General features: G+C 37.4%; 1 protein-coding gene across 1 annotated transcript in view; it reads left to right on the top strand.

Moving 5' to 3' along the window:
• Nucleotides 1–12630, top strand: part of LOC140538711 (flotillin-2a-like) — a 40672-nt gene that overhangs the window by 2250 nt on the left and 25792 nt on the right. The window contains 1 exon segment of the mRNA XM_072661253.1: nucleotides 8262–8343. Within this exon segment, the coding sequence (XP_072517354.1) occupies nucleotides 8262–8343 (82 nt within the window).

Genomic DNA, 12630 nt, shown 5'->3' with positions numbered 1-12630 from the left:
TAGTCCTGTGTAGATTTACACATTTACACATTTGTATAATTACCAATGGTTAATAGGAAGCTGTATTCTTGTAGGGCTAGGCGATACGGCAAAAATATTGTTACGATACTTTGGCATGTATACAAAATGTGATGTGTATAAAATTTGTACACAGACAAAAAAAAAGCACAAATAGGGCCACATCTTAAAAACATCCATCAATATTCTCGAACAGTGATTTTTATTCAGAATTTGCTGTAATGCATCCTTTTAAACAAGACTAATGCTGTGCTTTGTAATGTAACGTGCAGTTCATTGAATCACAGAATTTGGAAATTAGTACCGGTACCCAACAACACTGTTTTTCAGTACTTTACTCTCTCTATAACAACATAACAACACATGTAATTCTGTCAGTACCCATAAAAGCACAGACTTCAGTACCCAAACCTATATCGTTAACAAGATCAGGTTATATATTGATTATATAGGTTTTCCTCTTGTAAGGCCCTTGTAATTAAAAAATCCATCAAGACTTATAGGGCTGCGTGGCAAAAATATTGTGTCACGATACTTTGACATTATTACAAAACATGATATGTATAAAATTAGTACCCAGACAAAAAAATGCAATTGCAAATGCAAATGGAATTTGGTACCAGTAACAGACGACACTGTTTTTTTCGGTACTTTACTCTCTCTATAATAACAAAACATTAACTGAGTAATTTAGTCAGTACCCGTAAAAGTACCGACATCTGTACCCAACCCTTGTACTGATGATAAAGTACGATACATTTTGAAATGGGATTGTGTGTTATGCTAACAAAATTCATCACGGTAACACTAAAATATTGTTAGCAAGGTCAGGGTATATGTAGATTATATAGGTCTCCCCTCCTCTAAGGCCTTGAGTAGAAAAGGTTGCGACATTTCGAGATCGCGAGACAGTATTACAGTATACTGTTTATCATTGAGTATCTAGAGTTGTTTCTAAAATAGTTGAAATATTGTATGTTTTATCATTGTATATATGTATAAATACCACATGATTAATATGGGCCATAATCTCAACGTTTTGTACAACGATGTACAAATAAAGTTTATAAAACCTGATCTAACTCCCTTCAACTCCCCTCATGCTGAAGTAAGTTGCAAAGCTGTCACAAAATAGGGAGTTTATTGGGAAAAAAAAAACTTGAATTCCTTTGATCATGAAGTGACTGTGGGCTCAGTTGATTTCTGTTTGAATCGAGTCACATGACAAACTTTAGTGACCTTACTCATTCATTTGTAGTCTCAGTCTTCCTGAAAGTTAGGGGTAAGATCCTCTTTGTGCCAAGATGTTTTCTGGAAGCTTTTGGGTCCGTTAACAACCATGTCCGTTTCTTTTAAAGTTGTGATGTGATGAGGAATACTTTTTAAATTATAGATATTTATTTTACAATTTTAAACATTTATGTGTCGCATTGGCAGATAAGTACATAGAAATATCAGGCCTCAGCCCATATTGGGCAACGCTTTATTAGAATATAAACATAGATAAACTTAAAAAAATGTTTTAAATTGAGATTTAACAGAGGAATAATATAATGTGTGTGGAATCAAATGATAAAATCTTGTACTTTCAAAAATGCACAGTAAGCAGGTAGTTACACTGTATAATTTAGACTTTGCCTTACTTTTTACTTTCCTCCACTAAAACAAACACTACTAAGATACAGTACAACATACAGTAAAAACTATACAGCATACATTAAATATAAGATAAGATAATCCTTTATTAGCTAAATTTTAACAGACAAAAATTTAGTTTTTGTCTGTGTAAGATTTTATACATATGTTTTGTAATAATGTCAAATATCATATACATAATTAAACTACAGACATAATACAGACTATATTGTAATACAGACTACATATTATATGTAAAATGTATAATACCATATGTGCTTTGGCATGGGGTGTCATCTTCCTGAAATAACCCCCCCCCCCACTTCTGCAATCTGACACCAAAGAGAAACTTTTGCTTAAAAATATATGTATATATAATATATATGTGTATATATAATATATGTATATATAAGCATATAACCATCCCAAATATAATATAATAATAATTGTCACGGTTACACAAAAAACACAGCAACTTGGAGAAGAAGGAAAAAAAAACTTTGAAAGGAAGTCAGTGTACAAAGGTTTAATTCCAAGTAATTTTGGAGCACTTCTGTTGGTTCATTTATTATAGAAATTTGAAACAGCGGAAAGAATAACATTTACGTTTAGTTAAAAAAACTACTGAAAAAATTTGTTTTTTTGTGTGACAGCGGTGATCTGCTAAGTGGTATACACTTTATATATTTATAAATGACAGTTTCTTTACGTTTTTAATAAAAAATAATCTAATGCAAAAGGAGCAATGGAAAATTTATCTTTTATGTTGTGTTTCATTGTCCTCCTGCCCAGTCTCCCACAGCCTTTGTTTTTTCTTGTTTCTGAAATTTAGCTCCTCAGAACTTTTTGATCAAAAAAATAAATCTCACAGGTGACTTGATCTCTTTTTGGTCACACTGATCTCAACTCTGAAGCTGAATAAGATTCATATAAGACTTCTCTTTCTCTTCATTTCTTATAAAGCTGTCTTCTACATCTCAGCAGTCTATCACAGCAGATGATCTCATGCTTTTTTCATTTGTGTCCAAAACCTTTCACAGGTAAGCTCTGATTCTGAGGGGTTCAGGTGAAACAAGTGAAACAGTATTGAGATATGCTTTATTACTCCTCAGACAGATTAAATGTCCCAGTAAGAGGCCAATTCTGTGATGATTTTCAACATGTTTGGTGTCACAGGCAACACTCAGCCAGTCAGAGTAAAAAGATAAAAATGGAGGGGAGATAATTCAGCTACTGTGTTACAATTAGAGAGGACTCAATACCATCTACACAAACATGCAGTTTGTGACAAACAGTAAAACTACCTGTATGCATTTTTACTTTCACTTTTGTTGCCCTATAAAGGGTTCTTCAGGGTTTCTTTAGTAAAGGCAATAGGTCTATACAGAATCATGACAGTGCAAAGAACCATTTGGATTTGCACTGATCCTGAACCCTTTGTAGCTTTATGTTGAGCCCTAAACAATAGATGCTAAACAAAGCATCAGAAAGGCACTATTGTGCACTACTTGCACTATTGTCTAAAGTCAGATAAGCCTTTAGGCTTAGAGTGGATGGAAGTTGTGGTTGGTTGTAGTTGATATGTTCATTGCATGTCGTTAATTGTGTTGCTGTATTTTTAGTACTTCTGCTTACTTTTTTGCTTCTTCTTCCCTGATTGTCAATTTTGACAGTTAAACAGGAGCTAAGCGCTGGTGTTGATTTTGATTAGCTGATACTGAGGTCACATGTAAAATGTCACACCATCAAACAGTGCTAAGTGCTAAGGACTGCTACTGTAACTTTCTGCGTTTGACTTGTATACTGTACCAAACATTACAGTGTTCTGAGAGGTGTAGCATCATTACCATTGAGTTACCACAGAAAAATGATTAAATTAATTAAATTAAATTTGTAAAAATGTAAAAAAATTGTGAAAAGTTTAAAAAAAAATTATATTCAATTAAACAGGATTAATTCAGATCTCTTTGTATTGAAACATGCATTTGGTCAGTGGTAAAGCTACCGATGATGCCCTGTTTTATACACAGAAAAGCATATTATGATATCACCCTACCAGCTTTGTCTATTCTAACATGACAGAAAAAAGCATTATCGTAAAATGTTTAGTTGAATTATGGGTTTATTTAGGAAAGGGCAGTAGCTTCAGCCATTGTTTACAAAACGACTGGAAGCTCCTTTAACCCCTTAACACCCCGAGGCTTGTTATACACTAAGGCGTATTACTCAGTAACTACAGGGACTTCTGTGCAAACTGGTGGGGCTTGTGCTTAGTAATAGAAGTGTGTCATAAAACTGTTGGCCCTCCGGCTGGCCTCTGGGCATTTAAGTGGTTAACATTACTGTTTACATTAATGTTTGTCAATGAATGTTTCAGATAAAATATAAGGAAAGTCTTTGTCAAGCTTTAAATGACTTTGCTTAATCTACCCAAACCAAAATAATGTGTTGACCGGCCAAGAAACTTGCAATTGGTGCACCTTTAGTTTTTAAGATCATGACATGTCTCTGGTGAAAATTTAAGTAATCTTTTAATACCACATTTTATATCCAAAAAAGGTTTTTCCCAGTATCGTGCAGCCGTAAGAATCGTGATGTTATATTTAAGCTGTATCGCCAACCTCATTACGATTACTTTATTCAAATGCATATCAATTATAATATAAACAATATATTTTTTTCCCCTCTATGTGATCATAATGCATAATCTACAACATTATTTCTTAATCAAGTGCTGTAATTGTGGCTGCTCTACTTTGCTAAGAGCAACCCAGAAGCTTGTATGTTTGCACTGAGTTGGAAAGCAGGTTACTACACGCATGACAGATCAGATGACGTATTTGTCTTTTGTAGGCCATTGTCACTTTTGCTTATTTGAATACTATAGTGGTCTATGTTCATGGCAAGCCACAATCACACAGTCCCTCCCCCTCCCTTTCTGGAGCCGTTTAGCACATTTACTTTATACCTGCTGACTTGAATGTAGTACGACCTTATGTAGGTTGTAGGATAAAGTACAGGCTGTGGAGCATGGTTAGAAGGAATACATCTGGAGGTTTTAAGAGGCGTTACAGATGCAGTAACTTGTTTATATTCTGTATTTCTTGTTTTGTGTGTATATATTTTTTACATTAGCCATAAAAAGTCAGCAAAAACTCAGTGGGGAAGTGTGAGACACCCAGTCTGTTTATAATCTGCTGTGACTTTAAATGCCATATAGTGTATCCAAGGCTTTTAGGAAGATGTTGGCCTTTGCTCTGAGTTCCTGTGTACATTTTCTGGAATGCTGAGCATGTCTTATCAGTCCACATCTCCTCCTACACACATGCACACACTACTGTAGTGAATCAGAAACCCGTCCCATCACCGCTCTGACGTGCTGGCTGGCAGTCAAGAAAAGAAATAGGATTTTAGTCTAAAGTTACAGCATCCCACACCACTGATGCCGTGCAGTGTGCAGTGCCGGCCTGTGTGGCCTCAAGTTGGCGAGTGCTGTTTGCTCGCCTGACAGCTGAGAATGTGTCTGTGGAAAGTCTGCGATAAGTTCACTCTGTTTATGTGTGTGGGGGTGTGTGTAAACCAGAAAGGGAGTGTGACTGTGGCAGGAATGTTTGTACACTAAAAAGAGATTTCTGAGCACCGCCGGTTAAGGCATGGAGTTTCATAATCAAAAGTATTTGGTTGTTAAATGACAGAAAAACTTGATACTCAACTGATATGCCGTTTTTATTTAAGATACTAGGTAATAAAAAAAGATAACCAATAATAAAGGCAGATCTAAATTAATATTACAGGGGTTGAAGTATAGCTGGCCAGTATGGCGATATTTTATCGTATCGTGATACATTTTGTCATCGTGATAGAGAATATGCTTTTTTAGGCCTTTTGAGGATATTGTTAGTGCTAGTGTTAGTCAGTGAAGAACACTGATCAACTGCATCAGTCAAACTTCAAGTACGTCTCGGCTCGACCCGCCATCCCTCAAAATCCATGGAAGACAAGTGTCCAGGCTTTTTTCTGTCCTGGCACCAAAGTGGTGGAATGAGCTTCCCCTGGGTGTCCGAACAGCAGAATCGCTCGCTGTCTTCAAACGCAGACTGAAGACCCACCTCTTCAGACTTGGGCGAATAGCAGAGTGGTCTTCTTACTGACTTGTTTAGTAGTGTCTAAACTTAGAGGTATCTTTGAATTTTTTTGAGGTTTTTCTTGGGTAAATAGCAAAGCACTTTTGTAAGTCGCTCTGGATAAGAGCATCAGCTGAATGCCTTAAATGTAAATGTAAATTAGCACTGTGCAAAAATCTTTCTGAAGAAATCACATCTGAAGTGACGTCACTCTGGTGTTGCAGTGGACAGCAAAGTGTGTCCCTTTTTATTTGCAGATCCGATCCGTGACTCAAAAACTGTGATCCGTCCTGAACCACCGTCCTGAAGTTCTGTGATCACTACACCGCTAGCGACAGGTTAAAACGTGTAACTCGATGCAAATAGCTGTTTTCCACCAAAGACTGCATAATTCCCACCAGAAGGTTTTGGAAGAGTCCAGTTTGGCTGTAAGCACATTGTGGATGAGCTGGTATGTCAACTTTGTTGAAAAGAATGGTGTTATTTATATTATTTTATTTATTTAGGTATTTTAAAATAAATTTTCATGCAATTCCAATGTTCACTGCTCTTAAAAAGGGTGTAATGGCATTGTGCTATTGTATTGTTATTATTATTATTATTATTATTATTATTATTATACTGGTCTTTATTATATTACTTCTAAAATGGTCTTTAAATTACATATATTTTTCTGGGATAATTTATCATTCAAAAAATAGTCATTGCAGCAGGCCTGCTCTCTCTATAATAAGAGAGAAAGTTGTTCAACGTTCTTTAAGGACAGGCAGTATCCTTATCAGAAAAGCATCTTATTGTGTAATATGGCGGTTTATTTTAATAACAATAAATAGTGTCATATTGCCCATGAAATACCCTTTGTGCCTGATAAAGGAACTGGCTATCCGAGTCAACATGTCATGTTTCAAAAATGGTCTTGACTGAAAAAGAAGAACTTGGATTTACATTCATTCTTCTAGCCTGCAGGGGAGGAGCAGAGACACCTGCTAGTCTGTGCAGACGCAACAAACAAGGATGTGGTTGACCATGAGGATTTATACAGTTTTAAATCAGACAGCAGCCTAAATGCGGAAAGATTGCATTGCAGTCAGGCGGTAAATACACCAGTGGTCACGCGCATGCATCTACACAATCACGGGAGGCTTCATTGTGTCCACTGACACGAACTGATCTCAGGCATTCACTGAACGGGATTAAAACTGTGGCCTGGATAAAACCACACTAAGCACTGTGAGTGTGTATAGTGTAGATGATTAACCAGGACATACTTGGTGGATGAAGTTCTTCAGTTTTACACCTGTCATATGAAGTTAGGGCCAAGCAAAGCTTAACTGCAGCAAACACAATTGTGTTTTATGCAAATGCACATTTACGCTTAGTGTTCTCCACTAGCACTTCTCGAACCCTTTGAAGATGTTGTTGCGTGTGTCTAGCACTAACATTGTGGTTTGCACGTCTTTCTGTTTGTGGTTTTCCAGGCCTTGTGGTTCTGCAGTGGCAAGATCGGTTCTTAGGAGACCTACTTTCACAAGCCTATGTGGTACAGAAAACACAAGTGAAAGTGAGCGTTGGTTGGGGGGTGGGGGGTTTTAAGGGGTGGAAGATGAAGGTTTTACTGAGCTTAAAAGTTTGAGAGTGTTTCTACTGAATGGTATTTGTGAGTACATGGTAAGATTCATGAGGGATCCAAAACATGCACAAGCGTTCTCCATTATCTCCGTCTGCCTGACCACTTATTCTACTGATTGATCGGTTGTGCTATCTGATGTCGACTAGAAAAGAGATTGATTCCCTGTTTTGAGTCTTGGATTCCCTCAAGGTTTTTTTCTCTTGCTTTGCGGGAGGTTTTCCTTGCTATTGGCTTGCTCAAAGAGGCTTAAACCTACATATTTGTAATTCTACTTCCTGACAACATTCATTGTAAGGAATATGAGGATTTAATTAGCTGTTGTGAATATGGGCAGTGCATAGCAGGTGCATTCCTATTGCTATCCTACCTAAGAAGGTGAAGATTAATTAAACATGTTGCAAAGTACACAGGAACAATCACAGGAACTGGAATAGGCATGTCATGTTTGAGGGAACCAGAACAGGCAAGATTAAAAATGATGATCTTGATGAATCGTCTGTGTCAGTGATTGCCTTGCAGCTTGTTTGATGATTATTCATATTTTAAATTCTCCAACTGGAGCATCATGGGCTCACCAATTTAGAGATTTTAGGCCCTCATTGTTCAGTCAGTTTTCTCCAATATTGAGAAGGTTTAAAACGTTGTGATTTGTTAGACTATAATAGAATAATGAATGAGTGTATCAATATATTGTCCTTGATCTCTGGTTGGAAGCTGTGACTACCCTGAGCTTGTGATTAACAAGCGGGGGAAAAATGCTCGTGCATGTTTACGCCTTCTTGAGCATCTCTTTTTAGAGTTTAGGAATTTCCACCACAGTAGGTTTTGATTTTGTCACTGGTTTGTTTCCATAGGTGGGTGCTGTGGGTCCGACCAGAAGACCTACACAGTTGGAGGTTGGGCCTGGGCATGGTGGCTTCTCACTGACATACAGAAGTAAGGACTTTTTGTTAATACTGTGGTATGCCACCTCTGTTTATGTGCTGTTTACCTTAAAACCCACAGGTTCATTTGATATTTTTTTATATTAGTTTATTATATTACTTTTTCTTTTGTTTTGTTCATTGCACTACAGTAAGTCAGTCATTTCAGGTTTTGTTTATAATTATTATAATTGTTATTATTAATTCTCCACAAACCTCCGCAAATCAGCAGACATGGGCACCTCTAAGCAGCTGCCCGGTACTCTTAAAAATTAAAATCATTGATTCTTATGAAGCAGAAGAAGACTATAATCTACCCATTTTGAGGTCTGGAAAAAACAGACCTATTTTTAAACCCCTCTCTGAGTGATTAGATGGTGCTCTCTCATCACTCTTAAGGTGACGTTGGCCAGCATAGGCATCTTGGTTTGGGAGAGCTAGGCACCCAGGGTTTTCTCTGAGCATGTTGGCTGATTTCGAAGACTCTGGAGTGGTGGTGCACTGTCCTACTGTCCAGTGCAATGACACCTGCACAAACATTACCTTCATGGAAGAGACTCAGAAGAAAACCTTTCCAGCATCATCACCACAACAATCAGCATCAGCAGTTTTTTTAATATACTAAACAAGCATGATGTGTTTTGCAAACAAAATGCATCTAAAACTAAACTTTTTGGCCGCTAACCCTTTTAGGCGAGCTAACAGAAATTGCATCACTGATGAAATACTTCTATACGTAGACAAATATGTTGGATCAGAGTATTTTTTTAGTATGATGCCCAGCCCTATCAACTAGTACTGAAGGGCAGCCCTTAGTTCATGAAGTGTGAATAGTATGAGAGTTGGAGCCAATCCAGGCCCCCACAGATAGTGTATACACACACTTCATCAACTCACTGATCTTCCTGCACACACACAACACTGGAAAAACAAACACTATTAATATTGCTGCAAGGTCTAATGGAGTTCAACCTGGCTTTAAGCAAATTCTGCAAGTGAATTTTGATTAACTTTGACACCCAAATAATTATAGTGGACTGATAGCATATCAACACTGATGGCTGTGTTGATTTTCTTCTGTCCTTCATTTAGCAGTACAGAAGATCCAACAATTCAGGACACACTGATGAGCAATGTCTCAAAAATACAAGAGCAGCAACATGATATGCAGGAGTCAGTCACTCTGGATTAGATCCCATAACTGTTTTCTGTTCGTTTTTTTTTGGATATACACATGAAAAAACATAAAAAAAAAGTAAAAGTATTTTTATTTAATTAGATATTTTGTATTGTTTTCCAACATAAGTTCCAGCTCCAGTATTAATTAGCAGCTCATCTTATCTAAACTGTGTTGTTGCATTATGTTTACAAACACAAAGACCGGACCAGTATTGACTTATTGTCAGCATTAAGAGACTCTGATTGGATCAGGGGGCAAAATAACCTGATCGGGACTTCCCTAGTTGTCCGAATAAGTATTTTAAAGCTAATTATGGAACAATATGCAATAGGATAAAAAGAAAAAAAACTTGGAGTAGAAAATAAATCAATTTCTTCTGTTTCATAAAGAGCAGTTATATGAATATTATTTATCTGCATAATGATTATGATACACAAGTGTTTATAGACATGCTTTGAGATGTGCTTTGGTATAATGACCCTAAGATGGGCCTAGGCCTATTCTCTATACCTATCTATTGTGTATCTTAGATGTTGCCACTGCATAAAGGGAGTAGATTAATGTAATATATAGCAGAAATCCCATTCTCTCAAACAGGGATAATATTTGTCATCCAAATGATCCTTTTAATGGTTAAAATGATTAAGTAGGGTCTTTTGCAGAGTGACATTAGCACATTGTTGTTTTTTTTCATATAAAAAATAGTTTTTTAATGGTTGTGTTTTCTGTGTTTTGCATATTACAGCTGTAACATGTTTGTATTACAATATGAAACGTTCTTCTACACCATTGCTGTTTGGTTTTCAAGTTTCTCTGAAGTCTCTCTCAATGCCTGCTCTGTGTGTGCCCTGCTAACCTGCCTTGCTCTATGTTTGACTCACCTTTGTCTCTCTCTCTCAAACCGTTTGCTGGGATCCCAAGCATACTGCTCACTGAAAGAGATCTTTGTGGTTCACTGTGCTGAAAAACAGCAGACTGGAATGTGCTTAAAAGTGGCTTTGGAGAGATGAGAAGCATGATATGTATCCGTGGAATTACACATTGTAGTGCCCAGTGATGTATATGCTCCACACTCCTACCGGTTCAGATTTATCTTGGTAACTACTAATATGTTTCCTTTGCATTGTTCAAAACACATAACAAGCAGAAAGAGTGTGTTTACATGTGCACTGATAAGGCAGTCATTATCAGAATTTGGCAAGTGTCTGATTATTCCACATTAAAGCTATTTAACTTATTCCAGGTTAAAATTCTGATCAGATTTTAAGAAGAAAAGTACTTGATTTTAGCTGAATAATCAATGTAATCAAACTCAGATTTTCTGCTGTTATCAGATAATTATGTGCATGTAAACACACTCAGAGTGTTTTCTGTCAGATTTAAATCTACAATACTGTGTCCAGTTAGCTCACAGTCCAATCACAACAAGTCATTAGGTTTGTAAGGCGTTGATTTGGTACAGCTCAATCGCGTTTGGGAAACATGGAAATGTTGTGACACTAATTTTAGCAGTGTCGCTCAGAATTATTGCAGACTACAGGAGTTTCTCGTTTAGGTCAGCTGAGTGGATGAACTACTCTCTAGTTTTGAGCGTTTGGCGTATTTGTGTAGGACTTGGTGTGGGTTTGTGGCGCCTCAGCAAAATGGAGAGTGTGGAGAGCTCAGCTTGTTCCTGGTTGTGGAAGGGCTGCTGAGGCCTCTGTTTGGGGTGGGGCTGGGAGGCCCTTCCTTCCTCCATCTTCCTGCTTGAGAAAGCAATCTTATTCCAGGTTAAAATTCTGATCAGATTTTAAGAAGAAAAGTACTTGATTTTAGCTGAATAATCAATGTATTCAGTGCATGTGTGAAAACTGAACTGGATAAAAATCCAGATAACAGTAAACACTTAATGCTGGTTTCAAACATATAATGTCCCAAATTAGTATTTACCAGTAAAGGGACTCTATGTTAATAGGAAAACTGCCTTCAGACCTTGTGATAGACTTTGGTAGGCTTATTGACAGGTTGCTAATCAATGGTCAAGGGTTACATTTTCTATTAAGAAAGAAACCTGATTATAGAGTGGCTAGAATAGAGCCTGTTTACACCTGGCATTGATTATTTGAACCGGGGTAGTATCTGGATCTACTTTGACCAGATTCTGTTTACACTTGCCACTGAAATGAGCCCCCAGTGTGACCAGATGAGATCTAATTTTACTTTCCAGCTTAAAAACTCATCAGCACATACTTATCTTACGTACGCCAGTAAGGTCGCTGCAGTTGCATAAAAACTTTATTTGCCAGACTAGTAGACTGGCGGTGTAATTGCAGGGTGACCTAGATACACCAACATACAAAGATAAACGCTCACAAAAGCGTAGGCTACTTCCACCGGCTATACGGTGGAACATAAATCAGCCTTAAGCACATGTGCACACAGCTTAGAGATATAGAGAGAGCAAAAGAGAGAGAATCCAAGATCTGCAGAAATTATTACTCGTATGGATGTTTTTTCTACTTGCCTGAAAACGACATTTACACTTGTGTTAAACCACCTGACCACCTCGGAATGTGGTGTGAGTGGTCCGATCGTAATCCGATCACAATGCATCCTTCCAGTGTTTGCACCTGGTTTTTAATGCAAACAAGTGCAATCTGACAAAGCCTATACAGACCTGGATGTTTCATACAATCGAAAATAGCTGAAGGGCTTGTAAAAGTGTTAGGCAGATTATCGGCAAACTCAGATTTTCTGCTGTTATCAGATAATTATGTGCATGTAAACACACTCAGAGTGTTTTCTGTCAGATTTAAATCTACAATACTGTGTCCAGTTAGCTCACAGTCCAATCACAACAAGTCATTAGGTTTGTAAGGTGTTGATTTGGTACAGCTCAATCGCGTTTGGGAAACATGGAAATGTTGTGACACTAATTTTAGCAGTGTCGCTCAGAATTATTGCAGACTACAGGAGTTTCTCGTTTAGGTCAGCTGAGTGGATGAACTACTCTCTAGTTTTGAGCGTTTGGCGTATTTGTGTAGGACTTGGTGTGGGTTTGTGGCGCCTCAGCAAAATGGAGAGTGTGGAGAGCTCAGCTTGTTCCTGGTTGTGGAAGGGCTGCTGAGGCCTCTGTTTGGG

This window comes from Salminus brasiliensis, chromosome 1 (assembly GCF_030463535.1).
Source record: "Salminus brasiliensis chromosome 1, fSalBra1.hap2, whole genome shotgun sequence".
NCBI lineage: Eukaryota > Metazoa > Chordata > Actinopteri > Characiformes > Bryconidae > Salminus > Salminus brasiliensis.
This window is presented reverse-complemented; position numbering and strand designations above follow the sequence as displayed.